The 13,908-nt window shown below is 44.8% G+C and overlaps 1 protein-coding gene across 1 annotated transcript in view; it reads left to right on the top strand.

The window, feature by feature from the left end:
- Positions 1 to 13,856, top strand: part of fryb (furry homolog b) — a 42,455-nt gene extending 28,599 nt beyond the window's left edge. Inside the window, exons 36-64 of the mRNA XM_079566292.1 lie at positions 392 to 465; positions 1,049 to 1,199; positions 1,666 to 1,769; positions 2,266 to 2,357; positions 2,439 to 2,532; positions 3,123 to 3,342; positions 3,656 to 3,777; positions 4,011 to 4,198; positions 4,285 to 4,379; positions 4,516 to 4,720; positions 4,864 to 5,082; positions 5,199 to 5,397; positions 5,479 to 5,576; positions 5,652 to 5,822; positions 5,911 to 6,051; positions 6,143 to 6,328; positions 6,484 to 6,648; positions 6,915 to 6,989; positions 7,068 to 7,247; positions 8,004 to 8,198; positions 8,768 to 8,905; positions 8,986 to 9,200; positions 9,321 to 9,525; positions 9,690 to 9,839; positions 9,908 to 10,006; positions 10,090 to 10,173; positions 10,895 to 11,005; positions 11,932 to 12,167; positions 12,406 to 13,856. Coding sequence (XP_079422418.1) covers positions 392 to 465; positions 1,049 to 1,199; positions 1,666 to 1,769; positions 2,266 to 2,357; positions 2,439 to 2,532; positions 3,123 to 3,342; positions 3,656 to 3,777; positions 4,011 to 4,198; positions 4,285 to 4,379; positions 4,516 to 4,720; positions 4,864 to 5,082; positions 5,199 to 5,397; positions 5,479 to 5,576; positions 5,652 to 5,822; positions 5,911 to 6,051; positions 6,143 to 6,328; positions 6,484 to 6,648; positions 6,915 to 6,989; positions 7,068 to 7,247; positions 8,004 to 8,198; positions 8,768 to 8,905; positions 8,986 to 9,200; positions 9,321 to 9,525; positions 9,690 to 9,839; positions 9,908 to 10,006; positions 10,090 to 10,173; positions 10,895 to 11,005; positions 11,932 to 12,167; positions 12,406 to 12,664 — 4,471 coding nt within the window. The 3' untranslated portion in view covers positions 12,665 to 13,856. The remainder of the gene's footprint in view (positions 1 to 391; positions 466 to 1,048; positions 1,200 to 1,665; positions 1,770 to 2,265; positions 2,358 to 2,438; positions 2,533 to 3,122; positions 3,343 to 3,655; positions 3,778 to 4,010; positions 4,199 to 4,284; positions 4,380 to 4,515; positions 4,721 to 4,863; positions 5,083 to 5,198; positions 5,398 to 5,478; positions 5,577 to 5,651; positions 5,823 to 5,910; positions 6,052 to 6,142; positions 6,329 to 6,483; positions 6,649 to 6,914; positions 6,990 to 7,067; positions 7,248 to 8,003; positions 8,199 to 8,767; positions 8,906 to 8,985; positions 9,201 to 9,320; positions 9,526 to 9,689; positions 9,840 to 9,907; positions 10,007 to 10,089; positions 10,174 to 10,894; positions 11,006 to 11,931; positions 12,168 to 12,405) is intronic.
- The last annotated feature ends 52 nt before the right edge of the window (positions 13,857 to 13,908 follow it).

Raw genomic sequence — 13,908 nt, 5'->3', positions numbered from 1 at the left:
GCCCAGGCTTCCCAATCCACGCACACCTCCTCCAGCTATTCTGGGGGGACCGGAGATTATGTTCACAAAAAAATACAAATTACCAATCGGCAACAAAAAGCTAGATTTAAATCTGCAATGTTCTAATTATATTATAATATATATGCTCAGTAATGTACAGCTCATGAGTCAGACGCTCATCTTATGTTGCCACCGCTCTCCTATTGACTTGCCTGACCTGCGTTCAGATGTTAGAGGAGCGTGGCGCCTCTTGTGAATTACCACTTTTATTCCGTCATAAGGGTTGAGGGAATGTAGTCGTTGACATGCCAACTTAATCGGAGGTAGATGTCCACATCGCTACATGAAGACATTTGAAGAGTATTCTGATTGAGATTCTCTTTTTCTACAGGAGGGCAAGAGCACACAACAGACTGGAGTCCCGCTACAGTAACAGCTCGGGTGGCTCATACGAAGATGAAAAGAGTGAGTTGATTTGTTGTTTTCTCTCGTGGGAAAACGTCCCAGACTCAGACAGGCCAGAGGGTTCAGAAGCGACAGTGATGTTTAAAGAGCTTCGGGACATGGATTCTCACTGTCACTCTGACTTAATGCTTTTTGTCACTGAACTTCAAAAAAAATGAATGTACAGATTGACATGAAGCGTGCCGCTTGACTGATAAGTGACTCGGCGAACTATACTAAGATAATACTTGTTTTATGAACAAAATCACAGATCCGTTTGTGTTTTTTTGTGTGTGTTACTTTACAATAATGACTATTTCAAAAAAGTGCAAAAACGCTTTTGCTACATTTTTGTGGAAAGACCTGCCTGGTGTATGTAGTTTTACATTACATTCTTCATAGTTTTGACCGCTTTTGTTAAATCACACTTCTTTTTGATGCATATCTGGGAGTTTGTTTTTATGAGTGAGACAAATGTCAAAAGCATAGTAGGAATACTTTACTGAAAGAAGTGTAAAATAAGTTGAATCATTTTAGCTTTATCGTGATACATTTTAATCGGGTATTCATCAAAAACATGATGACAATATTGATCTGCTTGTAGGCGATCCTCTTCCCCCATACGCTGGTTGGCTATTGAGTGTTTTGGAGACAAACCGCCCTCAGCCGTTACCGATGCCAGTGAACGGAGGCTGCTGGGCTCCTCTCGTCGATTACCTCCCGGAGACCATCACACCCAGAGGACCTCTGCACAGGTGCGCTTTATCTACTCACAGAGATGTGACGTGGATTAGCTCTGCTCCTTGTTACTATCTCCACTCATCTGCAAACTCAGCGCCGAAAGGTATTTACAGCTGTCAAATGTTCCATAGATGAAGTGATAAAACGAGAATGAAAACCAGCCAGTGCCTTTGCAATGTACCAAATGAAGTGAAACATGCTGTACATTTAGCACCTGCAGAAGCATTTATCAATATTATAGCATTTTGACAAGAGCATCCTTTTCCATTCACTTCATGATGAATGAGCAGTGACAGCAGTGAGCCTACTGTGGTGTTATGTGCATAGTAGAACATTACGTTCACTATGCAAATATTCAGTACATTCATTACAAACACATTTCAACCCCTGTAAAAAAAATGTGGCGTATCTATAAGCCCTTTCATGTACCGTTTTTAAGATATACAATCAGCAATTTGACTTAATTGTGTTTTCTTTTAGGTGTAACATTGCAGTGATCTTCATGACTGAGATGGTGGTGGACCACAGTGTGAGAGAGGACTGGGCCCTTCACCTGCCATTATTACTACACGCCTTGTTTTTGGGTAGGGAAAAAACATACACATTTTTTCATTTTAACCCAAACAAAAACATCTGCTCCTCTTTTGCATACAGCACTATTTAGACAAAACGCTTCACAGAAAATTCAGTGCTCGCAACCATTTATCACGAGAAGCACAAAAGCATAGACATGTTTGATCTTCGTTGGCCTGATGTGCTCTCCCAGACGCATTCTTCAAAGCCACAAGTTAAAGAATACCTTTAGTCACATTCCTTAAGCATCATGACATAATAAACATGCCATACCAGTAAATGTCACCTGCCGATTGTCATTAGTGTCATCCTCATGATGTCTTTCCCATGGCTCAGTCAGGTGTTCTATGAATAGGCCTACTGCTATAATAACTGAACTAGATTGGATTTTATTCATGCAAACATAATGAGTATTCCAGTTTGTAAAATCCAGAGTTATTGTCTGTCTGTTTCTTGTTTTGCTTTCTTGTATCGTAATTGTACTAAACGGGTTTATGCTTGTAACAGGTCTGGACCACTACAGGCCAGAGGTTTATGAGCACAGCAAGCGTCTCCTCCTCCATCTACTCATTGCTCTTTCCTGCAACAACAACTTCCAGGTAAGCGTGGATTATTGAATTTTGTTCGTTTTGATTTTTGACAGTAGCGATTTGTTAACAGCCATCTGTTTTCTACTGTAGGTCATTGCCTCTGTGCTGATGCTAACCAGAGAAATAAGTGACAACAAGACTCTCACCATCAAGTCCAGCTACCACTCCGAGTACCAGCAGTCGAGTGAGTAATGATATTAATAATGGTCTGGCATTTCTACCTTTGTAGTTCTTTAGCCACTCGCGCCTCATTGGGCCATTGATTAGGAAATTTAAAGGTGCATTATGCAACTTTGTATGTGGAAAAAAAAAATAGATGTTTGTGCATATTTGACCTTGTAGTGACCCAGCGGCTGTATGAGGGGTCAGCATGGCGCCTTTACTTTCAATCACGGTGGTCTCTACAACGCTCGAGGATTAATTGTTTTGTAGGTTTTCTGGTGAGAGGGTTCATCAGCAGAGAAAACTTTCCAAACTATTGATCCTGGAGCATCCTAGAGACCAAAATATATGGCGCCATGCTGACCACATACAGCCGCCGGGTCATTACAGGGTCAAATATGCACACATCTTTTTTTTCCCACATAAAAAGTTGCATGCACCTTTAACACATCAAAAGCAAGGAGAGTGAACAAAAAGTACCATCACTTTTAGAACTTTGTAACTCTTTGCCCATGACTAATCTAAGAAAACATACCTTTGAAAGCCCAAGGGTTATGATCAAACTTGTAGAGGTTATTCTTATGACTGAGAGTCTACCAAATGTTTGCTTAGACACCCCTGACTTCTTGAGAGAGTGGCAGGCGTCCCCAGTGGCGGACTCTGGCCTCAGCTCCACATCCAACTCCTCCGTGGCCAGTCTGGGAGGGGGCAGCACCGCGGGCAGTGTCGGAAATCTACCCATCGTTACCCCCGACGACCTGGAGGACCTGGAGGACGCTCCGAACGAAAATGACGAGAAAACGCATAAACTGATTGAATTTCTCTCCACAAGGTAACCACATCACAAAAAAGAAAAAATAGGGCCGTTTGCTGATTTTGCTGGATTACACATTTAGTTGCTTTTCCCAAAACGTTGTGCAGTGTGGTGACAAATTCCCCCTCTCCTCTTTGGGTAAACAGTCTGTTGATACCCCCTTGGCATTCTTCCTTTGTGTTTTACCGTGTCACAGTGATGCAGTGTGTGTGACTGTGCAACTGTTGCTCGTGTGGGAGTGTGCACATGCGCCCGTATCCCGCTTGTTAATGTGTCTGTGGTGATGGTGGTGGGTATACAGTGCCTGGAGTACTGTGTTGTCGTTGCTCAGAGCGTTGGGGCCGCTGTGGGCGCACGAGGACATCACACCGAAGAACACGAACTGTAAGAGCACCGAGCAGCTCACCAACTTCCTCCGGCACGTCGTCTCTGTCTTCAAGGAGTCCAAGTCCGGTGAGTCTGGCATACTTGCTGCTTATCCTTTCATCAGACCTATATTTTAAAATCCATAGAAGTCAGTTAATCTCATTTCAATGCAATGGGATATAAAAAAAAGATCAATTATAGCTATTATAAAGACCACGTTATAAGATTATAAGGAAACTGAACAAAGTCATTCTTTTGTGCTACGCTCTGCTTTACCACAACATAGTACTTGCTTATAAAATGTCCTTTCTTTTCCTCAGATTTCCACCTGGAGCAGCAGCTGAGTGACGTGGCCTTACAGACGGCTCTATGCAGCTCGTCTCGTCACTACGCGGGACGTTCTTTCCAAATATTCCGAGCCCTTAAACAACCCATCAACAACCATGCCGTGGGCGACCTGGTGTCCCGCCTCGTGGAGGTGGTGGGAGAGCATGGGGATGAGGTGCAGGTAAGAGAGACATCTGTGAGCCAGTTGTTTAATTTTAGCGTTTTTTAATTTTATTTTGATTGACAATATTGAGTTTTCTGTCGTAGGGTTATGTGATGGAGGTGCTGTTGACTCTGGAGGCAGTGGTGGTGAATCTTGCAGAGTGTTTGAAGAACAGCGACCTAATGGCAGCACTAACCAGGTACACAGTTGTATAAATGTCAAGTAAAAAGTGTTCTATGTGATAATGGTTATTTTTTTTCGGACTTAAATGCTGTAACCAATGTTTGTGTGTAAATTTCACTAAAGTTATGCATCTCACTTGTATCTCTCCCCAGGACCTCGTCGCCTGACTTCTTACTCAATGACAAACTGATGAACAGAAAGAGCACAGGACAGCTCAACTTCCCGGGACCAGGGTTTGCCGGTTTAGCGTCGCAGCGGCACCAGCGTTCCTACTCTGTCCCGAAGAAGTTTGGGGAGTACGGAAACCTCTCCAGTGACCCCCCACGCAGTGCCACTCTAGACCGGATACAGGCAAGAGTAAATAAACAATCCTCATCATCATCATCATCTCCATCAATTTAAGTTAGAATATTATTTGGAGGCACAGTGAAGTATGGGTTGAAGTGAACTAATGTTGGAGATATGTGTGAACAACCATTTTGATACTGTATTTTTTTTAGGCTTGCAACAATGGACTGGCCCGAGTAGGAAGGACTCCGGGCTCCTGTACATCATCGACCAATCGCATCGATCCAAGCGTTTTGTCAGACCCCGCACACGTCTCTCACCCATCGTCGATTCTGGCCACTGTGTTCTGGGTCGCCGCTTCTCTCATGGAGTCGGATTTTGAGTTTGAATATCAGATGTCCCTCCGACTTGTTCACAAACTGCTCTCAAAGGTAAAGAAAGCCCTTCGAAATATTTGACATACACAGTAGATAATATAGCTTTTACTTGAGCGCAGATTAGACAAAATTCTCCCATCACTCACTCAGTATGATCTCCCCTCTCACAGGTGCCCTTAGACCGAATAGAGAACCGCGAGCGCCTTGAGAAGCTGCAGGCTCAGCTGGGATGGAGCGGTTTCCCCGGGATACAGCAGCTCCTTCTGAAAGGCTTCACGTCCCAGGTCACCTCAGACCTCACCCTTCAGCTCTTCTGTCAACTCACCCCCGTGTCCCGAGTGGCTGTGGTGGACAGCTCAACGTCAATAGGTCTGTAAACCCACTGTGAGAGTAGATTTTCACAATATACAGTGAAACACTGCACTGGACTCATTTGGTCTTTTACTGCAGGTTTTCCTCTAAATGTGCTGTGTCTGCTGCCACACCTGGTCCAACACTTTTCACATCCAACGCAGTTTTGTAAAGAGAGCGCGGAGAGGATTGCACAGGTACAAAGCGTTGTTCCTTCTTGTGCTGTCTTGTGCTTGTTCTGTGTAAAAACAAAGTGCTTATTCCCCCTCTAGGTTTGTTTAGTGGAAAAACACACTAAACTCTCCCATTTGGCTCATGTCATGACCCTGTACAAGACCCGCTCTTACACACGGGACCCCTTCTCCTGGGTCAGTGTGGTCTGCCGCTACCTCCACGAAGCCTTTTCGGACATCACTCTGAACATGGTCACCTACATGGCTGAGGTCAATGCCCAAACTTATCTATAACTTTTCTTTGCACTCATAAAACAGTCCTATGATGAAATTGAAGCATTGTTTTTCTTTCATATAGCTGCTGGACAAAGGCCTTCCCAGCATGCAACAGTCCCTCCTGCAAATTATCTACTGCCTCCTGAGCCACATGGACCTGACAGCTATACAAGTCAAACAGTTCAACGCTGATGTCATGAAGACTATTGAGAAGTTTGTTCAGGTGTCTCCCGCATATTCATGTACTTGTATTGATCTTCTTAATCATTACAGTAAAAATAAATCAATCTATACCCTGTTTTCCCTCGACACAGACGGTGCATTGGAAAGACGCCCTAAACATTCTGAAGCTTGTTGTATCTCGCTCTGCCAGTCTGGTCCATCCGGTTTACGGACACTCTCAGGGCGACCTCTCCAACCTGGAGGTCAGCCGCGTGTGGGACGGGTCGGCCAAGGCCCTCCCCGGGAAGACGCTGGACTTCACTTTTGACATCTCGGAGGTAGGAATGATCACATCAAATGGTCGGCAGCGTAAATATAAAGAGCAGAGGTAATGCTGGGGGACAGAACTAATAGATAAGAGACCAAATGAAATGGTAACAAGATGATGGATGTTGTGAAAAGTGACCAGTTCACCCAAACCATGCTATTTCAGACTCCTGTCATCGGTCGGCGGTTCGATGAGCTCCAGGGCTCCGGAGGCAGAGAGGGAAAAGCCAGAGCGATGGCAGTGACGCGCAGCACCTCCTCCACGTCGTCCGGATCAAACTCCAACACCATCCTGGTCCCTGTCAGCTGGAGGCGCCCGCAGTCCTCACAGGTACAACTGTGGGACAGCTCTAATGGGGCCGTCACTGTGGAGCCGCTTGAGCCTGGAGGGATGTCAGTTCTATAGCAGCGGAACAAGTGGTGAAATTGTAATGTCATGATGCAGGTTGTTTGAGCTGCCACTGTAGCTACTGAACAGCTCTTAGGATGTGTGAATGATTGGGTTTTGTAAAGAAGTGGTTCTTAAAAGGACATTTTGGATATAAAAGTGGGACTTCATATTGTCATAATTACTTTTTACATTTTTATCACTCCTAGAAACGAACCAGGGAGAAACTCGTGAACGTTTTGTCACTCTGTGGACAAGAAGTGGGACTTACCAAGAACCCATCAGTAAGACACCTACCATTTCGTTATTTAAATACAGCATACTTTCCCGCTTTGCCGCTTCAACTCCCTCGTGTGTCTCAGGTGATCTTCTCGTCGTGCGGAGACCTGGACATGATGGAGGTGCGGGAGAGCGGGGTGTCCTCAGAAGAGGGGGGCACCAGGGAGGACACGCTGGACGACACCGCCAGCGAGCAGCAGTTCAGGGTCTTCAGAGACTTCGACTTCCTGGACGTGGAGCTGGAGGATGGAGAGGTGAGATACTTGGAAGAAAGCAGTTTTACATTCAGACATTTGTGGATTATTATTTATTTTATTTGCAAAAGCTGTATGGTAAGATGTATTTGTTACGAATTGAAACACGAAATAATCCTCACTTGATTGTCTGTCCCGACTCTCGTGCCTCTGTAACCCTGTGTCTCTCTTCTCTCCCCCTCGCTGCCTCAGGAGCTGCAGGTAAGGCCCCCCACTCTGAGCTCGCTCACTAGCTTTTATCAGCTCTGTGGTGATGCTGGCTTCCTTTTCTTTTGTTTATTTATTCAATTACATTTTTTTTTCTTTTAATATATATTTATTACTCCTCATGTATTCTTATGGCTTGGTTTCATAGCTACAAATATTTTTCTGGCTATACAGATATCTTTCTGTGTATACTATACTGATACATTGTACATTTTAATAGCCTCTAGAGCATAATTTCATGCCTTAAATAACAATTGTGCATCTTGTGCTTGTCAGTAGACACTTAGCAACCATTTATCATCTTAACAGGGTATCCCCAAGGTTTTAATGTTTAATGACCATAGATGGTGTTTTTATAACAAGAACCAATTAAAAGATTTTGATGTAAATATTTCGGTCATGTCTTTTCAAAGTTGGCTTTGAATTTGGAAATAAATTCAATCACAAACAACCCTGGCGGTGCCCTGACGGAAGCGCAGTTTAACACAGCCATAACTGAATTCCTCCTGTAGTGTTCCCCATTGTCTGCAATTTTGCGTGTCTGTGTCCTCTCTACAGGGCGAGAGCATGGATAACTTTAACTGGGGCGTGCGGCGGAGGTCCCTGGACAGCACTGAGCTCGGGGACCTATTGGAGGAGAGTCAACATTCGGGCAGCACTCCCAGTTTGGGCCACGAGGACCCCCACGACACGGATGAATCGTCAGAGGAAGAGGAGACCTCTACCAGCCAAAGCCTCTCTCACTCCCAACTCGTAAGTGCTTTGAAAGGGCCTATATCATGCAAAATCAATCTTTTTTTTTTTTTTTTACTCGGCTTATAACGTTTATCTGTGTTTAGTTTCACTCATCCTGCATATTTCGTCCCTCTCTCATACGCTCAAAACACCTGCCCAGCCTCTGATATACAGTATCTCTCATACAAAGAAATCCATGTAGCTTCAGTGTAAGAAGTCCAAACTTTCACATGTCATATTTCCACCTGCTCACTTGTTTTGTAACACCAGGAGGAGGTTAAAACATCTTGAGCCCTATGGGTATAAGACATATACATTTTTAATGTTGGTCTATGAAAAAATATCAATGCCAATGTGTCTATAGTCGTTGTGAAAGTCTGAAGAAAGCTCAATAAAAGACCTCTAAGTGTTCAATCAATACAACTTTGACACATGCTGCTGTGGGGAAATCAATTAGTGCAGGTCTTTATTTTCAAGATAAATTGGCCACTTCTGCTCTTAATTCAGCTACTCAAAGGTGGAGAGGTCTCACTGAGTGATTGCAGAGGTGAATAAGCTTGAAGATAATGATTTTTTTTCTTTCACAGACAAATCCCTCTCCATCTGAAGAGACTAATCACACTGACTCTTTGTCCACATCCTACGATACATCTGCGGACCCTCAGTCGCTCAACGCCACCACGCCGGGACAGGGGGGACTACATGACATCCACAGTGTGCTGCATGTAAGGGCTTAATGTCTGAACTAACTATGTGGTGAAGACACTTTGAGCGTTTTCCCCTGACCCCACTCGTCTGTTTTTAGGGGAGGGGCTGTGGGGAAGACGAGGACACACAGGCGCAGGACGATGAGCTGTCGCTGAGTGCCAACGATGTGCCCCCGGGTTCAGACTGTGGGGAGAGCTTCACCTTGGACCTGCCGGGACAGGCCCCGGACCCGATCCCCAGACTGGGCCGGCGCTTCAACCGCGACTACTGCCAACCGCCGCTGGACTTTCTAGACCCAAACTGTCTGCCCAGGTAGAAATAAAAAGTATTCCTTGTGAACAGCTTTGGAAGAAAGGAGTGTAATTTAAGTATCATGCATGATCCCTTTTCTGTCTTATTGACTGTATTCTCTTGCTGTATCTCTCTCTACAGTCTTCGTGATGACGTGGATGATCTGGAGGACTTGGGCTTCCCTCCTCCCCCGTCTCCGTTCTTCTCAGCGATCCTGGCTGCCTTTCAGCCCACGGTGTGCGACGACGCGGAGGAGGCCTGGCGCTGCCACATCAACCAGCTCGTCACCGACTCCGACGGGTCCTGCGCCGTCTACACTTTTCAAGTCTTCTCATCGCTCTTCAAGGTTAGACCAGCAAAACACCTGTGAAAGTGCAACAGCGTGCACGTAGTGGAAGTGTTTCAAAGACACATACATTATTTTAAATGGCACAAAACAAAGGGTCCTCATTTTATGACATTTCTGCTACTTTCATTACCACTAAATACCCCATACCTCATTGTGAACAGAACCTCCAGGGAAAGTTCTGCACCCTGACGACCGATGTGGCGACGTACCTCGGGGAAGGACTCAGAGGGATCGGGTCTAAGTTCCTCAGATCCTCCCAAATGCTCACCACCTGCTCCGACTGTCCCACCATCTACGTGGACGCCGACACTGTGAGTGAATACGTGGCAATGAAATAAACAATATTTCAAATAGTCCTAATGAATCGTTTTTGCTTTAGATAATGTCTTACGGCCTACTTGAGAAGATAAAGTTTAGTGCCCTGGAGCTGCAGGAGTATTTGGACACATACAACAACAAAGAGGATGCGGCTGTTTCGGTAATGTTTCAGGAGATCAATATTCAACGTTGCTACTTATTATATGTGTGTTAAAATACTGAATAAATACATATCATTTTCAGTGGCTGAGGAACTGTAAAGACACATTTCCCAGGTGCCCGGGGGAGAATGTGGTCACCTGCCAGCCTGGAGACTCAGAGGAGAAGGTACAGGGAAATAAAAAAGAAAACCCTAAAAAATGAAGCAGTATAAAGCAGTATTTGGGATTTTTAATGAATGGTTGCTTTGGTACAGGGACAAAAAGACTTTTATGAACCTTTATGATGATCAATGATTCTGAATTGAGCATTAATGATCATAAAATAACTTGGTTTACGTCTAAGAAATATGTAAAATTCCCCAAGGTTAGACAATACAAGCATCACTTTGCTAAGGTTTGCAAGATCATCTGTTGCATCATTACTAGTCCATACAACCATTCCTTTAAAATCCACAATAATCTATCCAGCCTTTTATTGAAAATTTGTTCTGTACATTATAGACACCTTTACAATCAAATCCTGGTTGTTGAGTTTGTGCATGTTTTTGAAGAGTGCTCTGTCTGTTTGAACATTTCTTGTGAAGTAGTAGTATACGCAGTGTGTTTGAGTACAACGCTACTGGGTTTATACTCATTTCTGGGGTTGACTCTGACCCTGTTGCTGCATGTGTTTGACGCTGTGTCTTCCTCTCACCTCACTCTGACGCCCCTAACATGCTCTCGCTCTAGCAAATGGAGTCTCTTGCAGTAAGTCTCTTCAACTAAATTCTCTTTAATAAAACGACTTTCTTTTTGCATGCAGTGTGCAGATTGAAAAATGTGATGTCATATTTCTGCTTGTATTGTGCCTTTTGAATCTAAAACCTGTTGTTTTCTCTCTTATTTAGCAACTGGAACTCTGTCAGAGACTGTACAAGCTGCACTTTCAGCTGCTGCTGCTGTTTCAGTCGTACTGTTCACTCATCGGTCAAGTCCACGCCATCAGCACTGTGCCCGAGGTTAGACTGATTACAACTTATATTAAAGATAACTATAAATAATACTGAGGAATATGTGCACTGAGACACACTCGGTAAATTGGAGGATATCCTAAAACATTGTTTAAATTAAAGCAGTAATAAGTAAATTGTTTATCTAAAAAAAAAAATCCTTTTCATAGTCCATCTGGGAGTAAAGTGTTAATAGGATGATTGGAGGTCTTTCATCTCCCCCTGGTGTCTCTGGCCAGAAAACCACAATTGCAGCTTTGCCTGCACGGGGTCGGAGGCCCCAATACACGCTAATGGAATCACGAAGAAGAAGCTAACAGGCTAACGGGCAAAGCCAACTGAGGTCTAGCTCCACTTAAACAGTATTTACAGCCAAGTTTAAGTGAAAAAAATATCTCGGTTGTGTAATTTGATGTACAATATCCCTCTCTCCCTTTGTCTTTTCTGTCAGCGTAGTATTTACTCTCAGGGACAATTAATGAGTAAAAAAATGCAACATGCTACGACACCTGCAGTGCCGCTTATGGCCTCTAGGAGCATGAGTTACTTAGTACTGCTTTAAGAAACAACAACAACTAGCACTGCAATTTCACGGTTTTCAGGACCCAGCCTTGTCCCACCACTGTATCATCACAAGCCTTGACCCAAATTATATTAATTTCAGCTCATAGTAAAAAACATGTTGCAGTTTGACTCTGGTATAATATGCAATATCAAAAAAGCAGTATGTTCTTAGTTCACAGAGTTCTGCTGGTTCGAGCATTGAATATTTTTGACTGACTATAACAAACTCTAATAATTTACCAACAGTATTTTTTTTTGAAAAAGCCTGTGATCAACTAAAATTGGTCCCAATACCCTCGCTGAGAAGCACTGAACTAAAAAGTTCTCTTTCTGCCACCCGCCCTGTCCCTCTCTCCTCCTCTCATTGGCAGCTGTTGAACATGTCGCGGGAGCTGACAGAGTTGAGGGGCAGCCTGCAGGCAGCTGAGGCGGCAGTGGCCAGTGACCTGGAGCACAAGCTGCTGTCTCACGCTCACGCTCACAGCAGTGCAGTCGCAGCCATGGTCGTCCCCAACTTCCCCACGTCTGAGGCTGCGGTGCAGGCCATCCTCGAGTGCCTTAAGAACCACGAGTTCACGAAGGCCGTGCGCTACATTCAGGAATGCAGGTGGGTAGTGCACAGGATATAGGACTTTAGAAGAAAATGTATACAGCAATTATACTTCAATTATAAATCATAAAATGATAATGACAATAAAAATAAATGACCGAAAATTGTTGCAGATAATGTAGTGATTACAGGCATCGATTTGTATTGACTTCATGCTGTCTGCCCCAACAGTAAAATTGGCTCTAAAAATGCTAACATGCACATTAAAGTTCAATACCTCTTTGGTGTTTTGCAGGAGGCAGTGGCCTAACGGTGTGTTCGGAGGCAGCTCTGAGAGTGAGGTGCAGACCCTCCTGAATGTGTATTTCCGGCACCAGACCCTGGGCCAGACCGGGACCATCGCTCTGGTCGGGTCTCGTCAGGACCTCAGCCTGATCTGCTCCAAACTCCTGGAACTGAACGGGGAGATCAGGGACATGATTCGCCGCGCCCAGGGGTACCGTGTGGTCACAACCTACCTCCCCGACTCCAGCGCCTCCGGGACAAGCCTCTGACAGGACCTCAGGAGCCCCCCCTCGCCGCCAGACCCTCCTTTAGACACCCCCCCACTGCATCCCAGGACTCTACCATATCCCACCGCCCACTCAGACCAGCCGACAGTTCAGCTTGGTCATACAGGAGGATCCCAACATCCGAATACGTGGCCTCTTCCTCCTCCTACGTGTCTTCTGTCCCGTCTCCGGACTTTCAGACAGATACAACCGTCCCAAAAGGATCGGTTTTAGACACACACCCTTCATGTTCCTCTTCATCTGCATCATCGGTTGCTTCTGACTCATCTCTGCTCGATTTCCCCAGACCTCCGAATCTATTCACAACACCACACCACTGCCCGACCGCCCAGGAAGAACTTTATTTCACTTTACCTCGAGAAATGGGCAGGAACCGTCCAAACAAGAGGCATCAATTCAGAGGACACTCTTCTCACAGTTCGCCGCTTTTCAATTTAAACCCGGGGAGACATTTTACATCGCCGTTCCCATCTTTACCCACCGTCGCCTCTGAACCAACTCTTATCACGAATCCAGATAACTACACCCCTCCACAAGGATCCCATCTACCACACTTTCCCCGCTCGCCCTACAAGCACCCGTCTCCTCCGCATGAAAACGTCCAAACTCAATGTCCCGTCCGCTCATCTTCTCTCCTACCTGCTCCTCCACCCCTTCCCCCCTGTCCCACTGCTCCTCCGGGGGATCTGGCCTCTGCCGCTTGGGGATGTTGTTGCTCCTCTTTTGGCGACGCAGCAACGCCGTTGTCTCGTTACCTGGAGAAAGTGGGCAACGCTGCACTGCCTCTGTTAAAAGCAGGGGGGCTCCTGAAAACTAAACCTTCTGATGTACAGACATAATGATCTTGAAACCAATTGTAGACTTTATAACTTGAAATGGATCTTCTGCAGTATGTAAGTCACTGCTGCTATGGACAAACAAATAGTAATATATTAACTTAACTTATGACCTGAACAATGTACAGCTAACGGTAGTCATTAATGAGCAACTTTGTGCACAAGACTTTTTGGCTGACATGCCGATTCTGCGTCCCAGGAAGAGAACTTTTACAAATTGCTATAAGGATCGCAAGAAGACAAAGACATGGTAAAGAAGCTACCATGTAGATTTTGAGATTGCACTAAATGGACTTTGCTATTTGAAATAATGTTTAAACTGAATTTATTACTGATTTCGTTGTTAATAAGAGAGACCGAAAAGAAAAAGGCTGGAAGTATCCCATCCCT

Source organism: Gobius niger (assembly GCF_951799975.1).
Source record: "Gobius niger genome assembly, chromosome: 11".
Lineage (NCBI taxonomy): Eukaryota > Metazoa > Chordata > Actinopteri > Gobiiformes > Gobiidae > Gobius > Gobius niger.
Note: the sequence above shows the minus strand (reverse complement) of the source record. Positions and strands in the feature narration are given on the sequence as shown.